Source organism: Acipenser ruthenus, chromosome 3 (genome assembly GCF_902713425.1).
Source record: "Acipenser ruthenus chromosome 3, fAciRut3.2 maternal haplotype, whole genome shotgun sequence".
Taxonomy (NCBI): Eukaryota; Metazoa; Chordata; class Actinopteri; order Acipenseriformes; family Acipenseridae; genus Acipenser; species Acipenser ruthenus.
The window spans coordinates 9,857,002-9,872,873 of NC_081191.1; the positions used below are offsets into that span (position 1 = coordinate 9,857,002).

Genomic DNA, 15,872 nt, shown 5'->3' on the forward strand with positions numbered 1-15,872 from the left:
GCTGATCTATTTTAAATCTGTTCTGTCTTTAGAAGTGCCAATTTCAGAAGCTTTCTACTGTATGTTGACCTGGTTTAAATCCATTATGCCTGTGTGCAGAGCAGAAACTGTTTCCTGGGATTGTCGCTGTATTTACCTCTCTAACCTAGTTTTAAGTTAACTCTGCAACAAATAGCAGGCCGTACACTGCGGTTATCATTATCTATATACGCCACACCTTCTCTGTACTTGCTTTAATGTTGTTTGTGCTCTGATTTTCAGTCATTTACACAGATCATTTGCATTTGAATCATAGCAAAAGCTGGTGTGCTGTATTTCAGCACTATTTCTAGCTAAAGAGAGTATGTACAATATACTGTAATGGGTCCCATCATCTAGACAAACAGAACACAGCTGATATAGCAGATGAAGTACATAACTCTGTGTAAATGAAGTATCATTTAACATTCCTTTTTCAGATCTGTACAATTGGTCTTTTACCCTGCCAATTTTAATGTGTAACAAGATAGTGAAACACACTGATAAATGTGCAAAAGATCACAGATGGCCCACTTGCTCACATATGAAGTCGTTAGCAACATTTGTGGATTTACATGTCTGAGCAGAATCTCCCATTTCATGGCGTACTGATATGCATTCTGCTTAAAAATGTTCTGAACAGAGCCCCAAAGGGTTTAATTACAGGTCACTGTCGCATCAGAGAAACCGTTTGAAAATTGGAACTAAAAAATGTTATGCAATGCGTCTTTTACCTAAATAGTTTATATACATGTATGATGTTTTGGCACGGACAGTGAGCTTTGATCTGATTGTGATCTGATATCTTGATGCATCTAATTACACACTCAATAACAATAAGGTTAAATCATGTCTGCCATTTCAATGTATTACTATAAATAAGATAGTATAGCCTTAAAGCTAGCTAAAAAAAAATCTCTCCATTTGTCTTCAGGCAGACTGAACTTCACAGGTAATATCATGAAAACTGTATAATGTAGATGTGCAGACTGTCCCAGAACGCCTGGCACATTTGTCACATCAATGATAAATGAATGTACAGGAAAAGGTATAGAAGTCTTGTGTAGTTTAAACTTGGCAATCCTTTCCAATGTTACCACCTATGTATGTTGTACCTTAAGTTTATTTTATGCTACATGGGCTACTTGAATGCAATGTAATTCCGTTTCCTTTGTTGTATGGAATAATAAATAACATAGGAATCTTTTTTACAGCCTACTAGATATATGGGACTTATTGCAGCAATGTTCAATGCAGAACTCACAAAACATTCACGAATGACCTACAAATTCTAGGCATTTTCTTTTCCCAGTAAACAAAGACTAATGTGTCAAATTTGTCTAATGTGTATGCCCTACTCTCCCAACACATAAAACAAATCACACCTTTCTTGCAGAAAAGTTATGAGCAAAACTGAGTTAGCTAGTTTGGTTTTCATTACAACAATTTAATGTTTCCAACATGAAATGTGAATTGTATTTTGGAGTTGGTTAGTTGTGTGTGAAGCTTGCTTTATGCTGATGGTGCATGCTCTTCATAGTAAGAGCATCACTGTGTCAGTGTACATGATGATAATGTACAGTACTGGGGGCTCCCGAGTGGCGCATCCAGTAAAGGCGCTTCGCGCGGAGTACAGGATGTGACCTATAGCCTGGAGATCGCAAGTTTGAATCCAGGCTATGTCACTGCCGACCATGACCGGGAGTTCCTAGGGGGCGGTGCACAATTGTTGTTTGGGAACCCCGGTTCTAATACACCAAAGTACTGATTCTGGTTGCTGTAGTGCGGTCCCTAATTCAGACTTCTGTGAGGATTCTTGCACTTTTAATAGCTCAGATATGCTGTATGTTGCCCTTTCCCTTTATATATAAAAATATATATATATAACAAGGTATGTTTTTGTCTCCTACTACATCTAAATTAAATCTTATCAGCTTGCGTCCCATAAACAGTGCAACAAAGTTTAAAACACTAGTGCTTTGAATGTTATTACAGACTACTTTTTTAAACCCCAGGATCCATCCATCTGCATTAACCTGCTGATCCAGCCTGTCATCCCTAACACAAAAAAAGACAAAAAAACAAACAACTATTTACAGTGATTGCTGTACTTTAAAATCTACAAACCCTCCCAAAGCTTCGTCAGTGCTCAGAGTTGTGCAGAAACAGTAATTGCAGAGGTTGATCTTTTATCTCATGGTAAATGTTTCTTATTTTTATGCTGTCCACCTGTACAACAATGAACACGTAACACATTATTTTTGACAGTATGATCAAAGAATGCAAATCACTGTCTCAGCTAATGTGTCTCTTGTGGGAACACTTTTACCTTGTCTAACATTATTAACCATTGTTCCATAGGTGGCTGTCCTTTAACAAGCCAGCCTGTGTCTGACAGGTCCTGTGATCCACCTTGCAATAAACCTCAATCCTACTGCACTGAGGTAAGAGCCTTAGCTGTACTGAAGTTACTGTGAATTATTTGTTAGTAGCTGTTTGAAAATGTATGTTAATTTTCACAGGGGCCCATCCACTAGAGTAATTTAATCTAGAATAGCAGGTGTTTTTTTTTTTTATTTATTTTTATGTAAGTAACTATACTTGCCATGTTTTATAAGATTTGAGTTATTTACAGTATTTCATATTTGCAGGGTTATAATGACATCTAAATCGAAATGTACCTGTAACCCGTCTGCCACATTGCAGTAAATTGGCTCCTTGGTTTCCATATTTTGTAAACCACATGCTTTCAGGTACAGAACCCTTCGTACATTATAAAGGACGGCCAAAGCAGACTTGTGCTTCACTGGTTGAATTTCAAGATGTATTGCAGTTAAAGCATCCCAACCATTATCTTAGTCATATTTGTAAAGCCCTTTTAGCCTTGCGAAAACAATATTGAGCACTTCTGATAAAAAATAGCTTTGCTTCCATACATTATATATATATATATATATATATATATATATATATATATATATATATATATATATATATATGTAAGTAAGATTTTTGAGCATTGATGTTACAAGACACACTATTGTAATGATGACATCTGACAACCCCTGAATCAGCCTGCAGACATAACTTCTGATGCTATTAAAAAGCAGCCTGAGGCTTCAAGTGGCTTTTAGGTGCAACACAACTGTCAGCAGCTTTTATTTTTTCAAGTCTGATTCTTGCAGCAGTTCATTTTGTGAAAAATAGTAATATTTTTCATCAGGACAAAACCACCTTCTTAAGTGCTTGACTGCAAATTTCCCAGCAGTGCCCAATTTAAGCTCTAAAACACCTGATAACACAGAAGAAAATAATTCTTAAAAGCCTGCGTCCCCATTCCAGCAGAACTGTATTTATAGGCTTACGTTATCAAATGGCATTCTCTTGACTTCCAGCTGCCTCCCTATATTTCCCAATTTTACATTGAAACACACACACCACTGCGCAATACCCTGTGACTGGAGGCCAGTTCAAAAATAGAACTGCAGGCAGACTGCATAGCATGTATATTGTGATTCTCTTGAAGCACATTTAATGAGACATCGTTGATACTACTGTATTTCAAAAGCTGTGCCTCAAAGCACAAGCATGGGGTGCAGTTATGGATCTTTAGGAGTAAGTCGCTTTGGTCCCTGACATATCTCCCCATTTAGGATGTTTGCAACCGTGTTAGGACTGGTGTGAGGCACTTTGCTACAGTAGATTAAACAGCTGTTTTGTCAGTTATCTGAAATGTGGTACTGGTCATGTCACTTGTGTTATTTATACTTGGTTTGAAATGATGTGAGGGGTAGAGGGTCAGACTTAGGGAGCTCTGCATTAAGTTCTGGTCACCGTCCATTATTAGACTTAAGAATATCCAGAGAAGGGCAACAATGCTATGAGTCTACAATCTTGAAGTTACTGTTTCAAGTTCTGAAAGGAAGATAAGCACTGTTTTATGATTTGAAAAAAAATGTACCAGCAAGGGATGATCTGCATCAGCTTTTCTGATTCACAACATTTTTTTAGGTCCTTATTTTAGGATAAATACCTTGTCAAGGGCAGCAATGCTTTATTTCATTTGTGGAATATATGAATTCCTTTGTATGTATTGTTGTACAGGGCATTTTTTTTATGTACAATGTTAAACCTGATTCTGTTCTGTTCTCCACACTAGCTTGGAGTTTGTGGCTGCGAGGTAGGTTTTACTGAAGTGATGACGTCGGATGGCGTGCTTGATCAGTGCACCCTGATTCCAGTACTTGAGATGCCAACAATGGGGGACAAAAAGGCAGATGTGAAGACAAGCCGAGCTATCAATCCCACCCAACCGTCCACCAACCAGCCAGGGCATGGCGGTAGAACCTGGTTCTTACAGCCATTTGGACAAGGTGAGGTCATGTACAATAGGAATTAATTGCGTCAACCTTTTACAGAAATGTACTGTCATGTAAAATTATGTTGTTGTTGTTTTTTTAAATTGTAGTAGAAAATAATCACTTCACAAAAATAAAGTACAGTTATCATTATTATTGTAATAACAACATGTTATATAGCTTTATATTTCTGGTTCATATCCAAACTAAAAGTCATATATGAATGTTGCCAGTACTGTAGATGTCGCTGTTGTCAAGGGATCTCAGTGATTTAAATTTGCTTACAGAATGTGGGGATCTGTTCATAGGAAAATTTGGTGCAGTACTGCTGTAACAGTAATCCGTTGCCAAACATGATCAAATCTGACAACATGGTGTGAGCAAAACCATTAGCGTTTTTTTTATTTCATTAGCAATATTTCCAAATTATATTTCAAACAATTGAAAAGATTAGCATTACTATAAAATGTTACACAGCTATACTGTAAATCACATCCACTACAGTATATAGCAAGTGAACAGCTAACAGAATGAATTATATACTATTACTTATTTTTGCTGTGTGTTTTATGGTGGATTTTTGTATAATCCACAGGTATTATTTGTATGTGATTTGAGTCTCATTACTGTAGGTCCTGTGTTTCATATCTGCTAGTGTTCAACATGGACGTTTACATATTCTGTACATTTGGAAATGTATTAAATAAGTAGATTTATTTAAAAAAAATATAGATGTTAATGTTAACATATAAATACATTCAGTTCATATTAAAGTTCTTAAAAAATAATGACAAATAATGTGGAAAAATAATGACATTATTGCATAACTTGATGGCTGGTGCCCTCTGCTGGTCATGTAAAAAATTCAGTAATCAATTTTGCACCACAAAAAAACAAATCCAGCATATATCACATTGTGTATCGTTAAACAAACCCAGAATTTTTGTTTAAAAAAATAAAATTATGCAATTGAGTCTCTAAATAAATAATGAATATGTCTACACAGTAGTTTAAATAGAATATGTACACTTGTATCACGTATCTGATTAAAGTACAGATACAGTAATATGGAAAACGTTAACTTCTCCTAGATAACAGCACTTTAGTATCCATTAAAAGCCCAACAGATCTGGGATTGTGTATATACAGTGCCGTGAAAAAGTATTTGCCCCCTGTCTGATTTTCTGCATTTTTGCACATTTTTCACATTGTATTTGGTCAGATTTTTTTGTGGGTTGTAGTAGTATATAGAGGGAGTCTGAGAGAAAAAATGACACCAAAGTTTGGTGCTTCTTTCATTTGTTTGGTGTGCAAGGTAATCAAACATGCAATCTTCAGGTGTGAAAAAGTTATTGCCCCCCCCCCAGTTAACTCAACCCAATTAAAGGGATAATTAGGGTCAGCTTTGGTTAACAACCAGGCCTGATTTGGGCCAGCTCTGCCCAATATAAATCTGACTAACTTTGGCCCTTACCATCAGAGTGAAGTTGTCAGCACACAGGTTCTAGAGGCACATCATGCCACAAACAAAAGAAATTCCTATAGACATCCGGAAAAAAAGTTGTCGATGCCTATCAGTCTGGAAAGGGTTACAAAGCCATTTCTAAGGCTCTGGGGCTCCACCGAACCACAGTCAGAGCCATATTGTCCGAATGGAGAAAGTTTGGGACAGTAGTGAATCTTCCCAGGAGTGGCCGTCCTGCCAAAATCTCTCCAAGAGCAAGGCGTAAAATCGTCCAGGAAGTCACAAAGAACCCTAGAACAACATCCGGGGATCTGCAGGTCTCTCTCGCCTTGGCTAAGGTCAGTGTTCATGACTCCATCATCAGAAAGACACTGGGCAAAAATGGGATTCATGGCAGAGTAGCAAGGCGGAAACCATTGCTCACTAAGAAGAACATGAATGCTCGTCTCAAGTTTGCCAAAAAGCACCTGGATGATCCTCAAGAGTTCTGGAACAATGTTCTATGGACAGATGAGTCAAAAGTGGAACTTTTTGGCCGACACGGGCCCCGTTATGTCTGGCGAAAACCAAACACTGCATTCCACAGTAAGAACCTCATACCAACGGTCAAGCATGGTGGTGGTAGTGTCATGGTTTGGGGATGCTTTGCTGCATCAGGACCTGGATGCCTTGCCATCATTGAAGGAACCATGAATTCTGCTCTGTATCAGAGAATTCTACAGGAGAATGTCAGGCCATCCGTCTGTGAGCTGAAGCTGAAGCGCAGCTGGGTCATGCGGCAGGACAATGATCCAAAACACACAAGCAAGTCTACATCAGAGATGTTGTGGCGGGACCTGAAACGAGCAGTTCATGCTCGAAAACCCACAAATGTCACTGAGTTGAAGCAGTTCTGCATGGAGGAGTGGGCCAAAATTCCTCTACCGCGCTGTGAGAGACTAATCAATAACTACAGGAAGCGTTTGGTTGCAGTTATTGCTGCTAAAGGTGGCATAACCAGTTATTGAGCCTAAGGGGGCAGTTACTTTTTCACACAGGGGCATTGGGTGTTGCATACCTTTCTTTGATAAATAAATGAAATATGTATCACATTTTTGTGTTATTTGTTCACTCAAGGTCCCTTTTATCTAATATTAGGTTTTGGTCGAAGATCTGATAACATTCAGTGTCAAAAATATGCAAAAATGCAGAAAATCAAACGGGGCAAATACTTTTTCACGGCACTGTATATTGGGTGTCCAGTAAGAGGCTGTGGAAGGGTGAGGAATTCACTGACACAGGAGACAGAAAGTTGGAGTTTCTAAACACCACTTGGGTGAACGATTTATTGTGGCCACAATGTGGCACTGTTGCACTATTGTTACCAGAAATGGTAGAAGCAACTGATAGTTCACATTCAGTGCACACGCAGATGCACAAAATAATAATCAAAAACAGAAGGTACAATGGAAAAGTGAAAATAAAACACTATTAATCAAAACTACAAAATAAAGGTGATTCACTGTGCAGCGTTTCACCGACCGTTGCTACCCATATGGCCCGGGTCTCCGTCCTACACTCCACCGTTCCTCAAAACTACAAAATAAAGGTGCTGCACTCTGCAGTGTTTCCCCGACCATTGCTACCCGCACGGCCCGGGTCTCCGTCCTACACTCCAACGTTCCTTCAGATTGTTCTCTAATACTTTTGGGGTCTGCCCACGGTTTCCCCGCTACCCCTATATTTATTTTCTTCTCTCGTTTGTCCTTTCTTTTTGTTTGAGCTGAGGGAACAACAGAGTGTTATTTTATAGGCCCAGCAATCCCCCAAGGCCCGCCTCTCAGCCACTCAGAGAGAGGGAAAGCTAACATACCCTCTTCCCCACCTCTCTGTGTCATCGCCATAACTGACAGGCGGATCTTACGAGGCTGCTGCCCTTTTCCTGCAGCACCATGCATGCGTCAGACAGTCAGCACAGATCTCCCCTGTTACAGTGGCCAATGAATGTTTCCAGTAAGGAACAGTTTTTGCTTTACTGGTGCTGACATGACATGATCAGCTTAGAGAATCGGTGTGGGTGTTACTGTAGGCTTGTACTGTATGCTGCCGGAGCAGGCAGTTTAAATACTGACCCTGCGTTCAGTTTGTGTGCTGATGCTCCTGTGTCTTTCACTGGGCGAACGAATAACCTGCTCAACAACAAAATGCTAACTATTAAACCATGTTTACGTTTTCTAACTCAACAGTCACAAAGAATGATAACTACTAACCCTAACTAAACCTTCTTGTTTACAGATGGGAAACTGAAGACATGGGTTTATGGTGTAGCTGCTGGAGCATTTGTGCTACTCATCTTTATAGTTTCTATGATTTATCTAGCTTGGTGAGTTTGTTTTACTAACTACAATTTTCCAACAGCATTGCCCTAGTATTTTAATATTATTTGCCTAAACTGACATTTGCTAAAATATAAAAATGTAAGCACCATATTCACAAAGTATCTGTTGGAGCAGAGAAATCCAAAATAATGAATTCATACATTTGGTCTATATTCAGAAACTGATTTGTGTTTCATCCTCATTAAGGTTCAGAGTACATCTTTCATTTGCAAAACAACAATATATGTTTTGTAGTAAAACTTGATAGTTGTAAAGCAACTCCATGCGTATATATATATATATATATATATATATATATATATATATATATATATATATATATATATATATATATAGTGCACATAGAAGTTTAAAATCTCTTTATGCATTTTAGTTTTCATTAAGGTGCAGGATGCTCTTGAGATGAAAATGGAGTGCTCTGAGGTTAGAACTCCTTCAATCAATTTCAAAGTCACTGCTACCCCAGCCTTACGCGGCACCCTCAGCTGCATCTGCCACACCTCACTCCTCATGATTCTTAAAACACCACATCCATGTTCAAACAGTCATCTGTGCTCATCACCACATTCATATATTTCACTGTTTTGTTGCAAACTGTAATAAAAAGGGACAGCTAACTTGCTGGGTTAGGATGTTTTAATGGATGCGGACAGTCCAGTTTTTTGTCCTGTGCAGAAATGCACTGCTTACTGATTTAAATATCAGCATGTATTATATTCATAATGTAAATACTTCAACAGGAAATACAGAATGAAAGGCAACAGGAGATTTCCAACAACGTTATGACAATGATGTGTTTAAATAACAGAAACACTGAAATACAATAATATACTAATTCTAATGATAATAATAATGATAATAACATTGGATAAAATAGCAGTATCTTTAATTGCATTGGCTGAACAAGGCAAACATTTGTTTTTATTGGAAACATGATCATCACTTACTCTCTGGTACATTATATCTAGCATGCTTATTCACAATGACTTCAGCAGCATCCAGTTGGTTGTTTAATTTATGTTCACTGTAATTGATCTGTTTCAATTGTAAAGTTTTTTTTAAAAAGACAGCCTGTCACTTTTTTTTTTTTCTTTTAATCCAGTGGCTTTCAAGTTAAAACGTTTAGAATAGTTAATAATATATGTTTTGTTTGGCTTTTTTATTTTGTTTTTAAAATAAGAAAAAGAAAATGTAAATTGTTATTACATGATCAGAAAACTACTCGTTTGCATTTGAAGGGAAAAAGTATGATATTGTCAAGTCAGTAAAGAGAGCTAGTCATCACTTGTTAATAAAACTGTGTGTTCAGCAATTACGACCACCCTGTATGAACTAGCTGTGGGTTACAGATGAAGCCCAAATGGGAGTACCCCTATTCAAGTTTACTGTGGTATGTCATACAGCAGCAGAGCACAGCAAAACTAAATGTGAGCATGATGAAGCATGATAAAGCATAGACAAGTATGGTAAAGCCTAATACAGGAATAGTATATTAAAATGCTTATTAACTGTGCAATTACCATGCAAATTCACTTTTATAAGGGTAATAACAGGTAGAGACATGTAGGGACAAAAACTAACAGGAATACAGAAATGGTATTAAGTTAGCTTGCTGTAATACAAAATGAATAACCAAGTGATACAGGAAATGGGTATATTTTAATGATCTAGAAACTGGCACTTTTCACTTTATATTAACTATTCCAATTTACCCAACAGGTGTGACTTAGTCACTCTGTACAGGATTATATATTATAAAATGGCTTTGATAAATTAAGTACTGTGATTGGTTGATCAAGATCACATGACCGTGCGGTAATAATTGTCTTACCGCACGGCTATGACATCATAGACCAACTTACTTACCTGATCTATTAATATTACTACGCCTTAATAGTAACAATTATCTAAACAATGTTTCAGTAGGTACAAATGTCAACTTACAACTGAAACAGCATTTAAATCACTCAACAATCTTTTTTTTTTTATCTCTGCCACTAAGGATTACAGAAAAATGGGCAAATATACTGTGGTATTTATTTAGTCAGAGAACAGAACAAAGAAAACTTCACGGCAAGCAGTAGCAGTAACACTATTCAAAAGCCATCTGAGAAATCACCACGCAAGTCTCACTCAGCATGTAAAATACTGTATATGCAGCAGCAGCATCTACTTATTAAACTAAATAAAACTGACTAGCAAGTATGCAATGTTTAAACTAGACACAACAGATACATCTCACCAGTACACTCTGAATTCAGAAACATATTTAAAAAAAAATTAAAATCTCTCCTGCTCTCTGCTGACACAACCGTTGGGTTTTTAAACAAGGCCAGGTTCGGCATAGAATTCTATTGTGCTCGCCGCGGACGGGAAGGACTGCGCAAACTGACACGGAAGTCGTTTAGTCCACATACCATCTAATGATGGTTTACAATCTAGGGCAATTATGCCGGTTACTAGCCATCGGTGTGAAAGCAGCTTTAGAAATTATTGGTCAGCTTCTCTTGAAGACCGCAAAGCCTGAGTAGGATAATTTCCTACAAAATAAAAATAAAATAATAATAAAAAAAAAACCACTCGGAAGCCCCTCCCTCGGTGTCAAGTGCAGTGTTTGGCTGTTACATGAATCCTCCCTCAGATGTGGGAAATCAGTCTGCTTTCAATTCCCAATTCTGTATTAATAGGTAAAATGTAGACTTAATACATTTTTTATGACTCTGGCCCTCACTGTCTTGTCCATTCTAAGCTGCAACTGTCCAATTATATTGGAGCCCTGCCTGCTGGGGATAAAGCTGGCACCATCCAAACTCATTCCATTTAAGCACTAAAGGTGGGGTCAGATAGAAGTGGTTTAGGTGCGTTTACACTGGCACAAATATTCCGGAACTAGCGACCTAGAGGATGCATTCCGGAAGATTCTGCTAGTATAAACGCTACTGAAGACATTCCAGAACGTCCTAAATTGCCACGACCCCCTTGCAAATGAGGCCACGGTCTCAATGTGTTAACTTCCTGCATACATAATACGTACATAAATAATGAATCAATGACATGTCTCATAACTATAATTTCCCGATTTTATGTTCATTCAGTAAAAACATATTTTATTAAAACATTTGTATTTCACTTGATGCCCATTTCTAACACCATGCAATGAATTGCTATTCGCAGATACAGCAGCATCTTTAAAATCTGTTCGGGAACTCTGCAGTTGCTCAAAGCACATTTCACAATTTGATTATATTGCTTTACTCAAAGACCGAAGAAGCTGTCACTACTTTTGTGTTTCGTTCTCTGCTTGTTTGGTATTTTACATTTCGCAATTTGATCAAAATAATTTACTCAAACACCGAAATAACCTTTGATTTCGTTCTTTGATCATTTGTCAATGCTCAAATCGCGAAATGGTTATTTTTGTCAGTCATTGACCGAATCCTGACTATGAGTGTAACACGCACACGTATATATATATATCATATTGTCATTTGACTTGGGTGGAATGAAGAAAGCTGTGCACCACAGGATCTCCAGCCAAGTTCAAAGCAAGCTGCAAGCTGGTAAAGGGAAATTTAGAGAAAACTGGTAATTCTGTATTGCAGCAACTGGGCCCAGAATGATTGCAGAATGTAAAATCTATTAGAATGACATTAGAAGCTACTTGCTCTTTCAGTGTTAAGATATACAAAATATATTTTAAAAAGTAAGATACAGCCACATTGTTTGGTGAGTCGGTGTTCATTTCTTTTTTCCCTCAATCCACAGCAAAAGGCCAAAGAAACCCCAGAGAAGGCAAAACAACAGACTGAAACCTTTGACATTGGCTTACGACGGTGATGCTGATATGTAGGCTTCTCAGCAAGCACATGGTCTACGGAGTGAAAACGCAATGTGTCTATTACAGTACTGCTGAGTGCCCCGTCCTGACATGCCCCGTCCTGACTGGATTTAAAAGCCCTGTGGCATTATCCATGCAGGTCTTTGGAAAGCATGTAAACTAAAAAATAAAAAACAGAGACTGACTGGAACAAATGTTCAAAAGAACCAATATACAAGTACACAGTTTGAAGAAAATCCACATTCAACAGTAGCCTATTATATATATATATATATAAAAAAAACAATAATAATGAATATATAATATAAAAGCTTTTTTTGTTTGCTCTTTTTTTTGCTGCACAAGAGCCTTTAGAAACTATAGGCTAAAGTGAAACTGCCTTTGCTGTAGAGTTGTTCATTCTATGTATACTAACTGTTTTCTACATAGAGGTTACTGCAGCAGAGCAATGGGCATGCTCAAACTGGATTCCATAAGCACAAAGAACATATCCCTAGCTTCTAAAAGCAGACAACAATACTATAAGGAGAACCTCCTTTGTGCTTGCAGAAGTAAGGGACTGGGGCTAAAAGTACTTGCATGTTGCCAGTAGCCACTGCATATACGCAAAATGCCTAGTTGGAGGACTCCATTTCTTGCATTGCAGCTGCAACATATTTCTACAACCCCTACTTTATAAAATTCCAAGACACATTTTCAATTTGGATGTTTCCCTGTAGCTCCTGTTTTTTGGAAGATATACTGGTAGATATCTACAACTAATTAACATACATTTATACCGTCTTAAATCTATTGGACTCCTGCCTGCAACCTTTTACTACATTTCAGGCACATTTTTGCACTATATTAGTGCAGCATGATATGCACTTATATCTAGTATTGCCATAGAAAACTGCCTCTTTCAAAGCAGGGTGACGTAGTGTCTTGTGCTAGAAGTTTAAAAGACATTTTCCAGAAGGAGCAAACCAGTGTGTACCTATTAATTTAAGAGTAGAGTTCTGTAATGTGACAGAATAAAAACAAAATAAAAAATAAGTGGATATGTGTATATAATCGCTCTTGTCACAACAGGAAATTTGTAAAACCAGTAACCTTTGTGGTCTGTACAGTTGCAGTATTATAAGTGTCTAGTTTTCTGCCCGACTAACTTTAAATGCATAATTTCAGCAATGGTTTCTAATACTGTGATTTTTAAGGCTGTTTACACCTTGTTTTATATTTGTTTTCTATGATACCTGAAATATTTAAGGATCAGTTTGCCCTTGTTAACTGATTCCACATTTAGATGACATTTTGTGCTAAGGGATCAAGACATGTTAAATAACTACAAGTAGCTAATCACTGCTCCAAACTTGTAGATTTGCTTACTTCAGATAAAGAACATTAGCATTTGCCTTATCTTTCACACTGACACAGAACAAGAAAACATTGTATAAATTCAAAGCTTGTGGAGCTTACAAACCACCGTTGCATTGTAAACAAATACCCATAGTAATTGCTTTTTAAGTATCAAATACCTATCACACCTGTAGATACTGAGCCTTATTACTGTGTAAACTTAAAATGCATTTAGAAGAATCAACCAATATCTGCTTCAGGTTGGTATAAGGACATACAATTGTCTTCTAGAGGGGAGTTATTTTCAGAAAATGTGCAATATCGAGGTTGAAACTTAGAAGAACATTTTGGACAGCAAAGAGTTATCACACATTTTAACCATTACCGTTCATATACTACAAAAACATAAAGTGAGGACAAATTCTGTCAACTTTAAAAAAAATGTAGCGTGAAATCATTTAATTTCTGTCAATTTCTGAATTGTGAGTAGATGATTAGGATTCTGTAAGCTTTGTCTCTCCCCAAGTTCAGATTCTGTGCAATGAGTTTGTGGTAAGCCTCTTAACTGCTATAACAGGGAGTGGGATTCTTAAATGCATTGTCGCATCTGTTCGGATAGTTGTAATGCATTTAGTCTGTAGACAGGTAGATCAAAACGCATTATCATTCTGCCAATAGAAGTTAAATAAGTGAGTTTAGCCATTCATCCTCAACACAGTACATTCATTTTCCTAAAAGAGAAGTTCCTATATCATTCCTTTTAGAATTTCAAAGCAAAACTTACACACTAAATACATCACAATTGTTAAACATTAAACATGAACACAATTATACAGTATTTCACATGTTCCATGGTGTTACTTTGTGTCATTTACCCCAATGTGAAAGCTACAGTTCGCCTATGAAAATAGGGTGGTAGCTTTTAAAAGAATGTTTACTTTTTAATTGTATTCTTATTTTGATTTGTAAATAATGTGTGTTATTTTTATTTTATAAATTGTGTATATTTCTTTTGTAATGCACAAAGTGTTCAGTACAAACCTCTAACAATGCGTGTATAATGTTGCTGAGCTTTGTTAAGTTAATACAGATGACATGTAAAGATGAAGTAACAAGGTTCCAGACATTTTCCTACCAGTTGTTTGTTTGTAACTGACAAATTGCTTATAATAAATTAAGAAAGTGTTCAGCTTTTTCAGTGTTAATTTTTAATTAGTTTAGAATTGAAAAGCAAAATACTAATTTTGATACAGGTGCTTGTTACTTTCCTTGCATCTTTTAATAAATATGTGTAATGCATATGATTCCAACCCCAGAGCTTTTTTTTTTTTTTTTTAAGCCTTGTGTGAATGTCATGTACCAGTGATCATGTTTTTATTTTATTCATATATATATATATATGTATATATATATTTGAACAGTATATGGGACAGAAATGTGAGTGAATCCTCAATAACAACTGCATGCAATTGCTTTTGGGAATTTGGGGGTTGAAAGCTGAATTGTGTTCTCTGGAAAGGACTTTAGAGCCATCACATTGAAACTTTTCCTATTAAAACATCAGTATTTCTGCAGTGTTGAAACAGAGGCACCTGGCAGATCTGCTGTATTGACCATCGCCTGTCAGATCTGCAGTTTTACCTCCTGTGACTGAATCTGATCTGTACCTTGCAGATGCAGCTCTTATGTACCATTTTTACAGACTGTTGTCAGTGATACCATTTGCATTACAAATCCATCAGTCATGTAAGGGATAGCCTGTGTGTGTTCCAAATGCTTTTGTGTGTTTATTTTTTGTTCCATCCCTGTACATGCCCAGTAGGATTAGTTATTCTGTAATCAAATCACTGTCAGGCTGTCAGGTGACTGTAATGTCACAAGAGTAATGTGCTGGCAATAGCTGAAAGGTCAAGCTTATGTGACGAACCAGTTGAATTTGTTATTATATTTAGCATATTTCCATTGTCAGTTTACGGCCTCTGTACGGCAGAAAAAATGTCAGCACCCCGAATGAAAGGTAAATTCACTTCCTATTGGCTTTTAACACACTCGATGTGGAACGTTAATTACCATTGATTGGCACTCAATTGTAAAGATGAGGAAAGGACAGCATTGTTTTGAAATCAACATATTCATAAATAGGTGTGTTCTGATTATTTAATATCTTCCAACAAATTCATCTTAAAAGTAATTACTAGGGAAGTCTCAGCACACCTCCAGTTATGCTTATTATTTAGTAGTAGTGTTACTGTATGTTTCACATGCTCAATCTTGCTTTTTGGTGATTCAAAGATCCAAGAAGCAACTGCCACTATTTCAATAAAATAACAAATAAATCAAATGACTGTATTTATAGAATAATATATTAATTAAAGTATACATCAATAACAGTTTCTTTAAATCGAGTACAATTAATCACCTTCACTGAGATAAATAATACTGACGTGTTTATATTTCCTTTTTCCAGTTGTAACTAT

General features: G+C 36.8%; 1 protein-coding gene across 1 annotated transcript in view; it reads left to right on the forward strand.

Moving 5' to 3' along the window:
- LOC117435422 (thrombospondin type-1 domain-containing protein 7A-like) overlaps positions 1 to 14,699 on the forward strand; it is a 173,815-nt gene extending 159,116 nt beyond the window's left edge. Inside the window, exons 27-30 of the mRNA XM_059012046.1 lie at positions 2,380 to 2,462; positions 4,178 to 4,391; positions 8,116 to 8,203; positions 11,985 to 14,699. Coding sequence (XP_058868029.1) covers positions 2,380 to 2,462; positions 4,178 to 4,391; positions 8,116 to 8,203; positions 11,985 to 12,069 — 470 coding nt within the window. The 3' untranslated portion in view covers positions 12,070 to 14,699. The remainder of the gene's footprint in view (positions 1 to 2,379; positions 2,463 to 4,177; positions 4,392 to 8,115; positions 8,204 to 11,984) is intronic.
- The last annotated feature ends 1,173 nt before the right edge of the window (positions 14,700 to 15,872 follow it).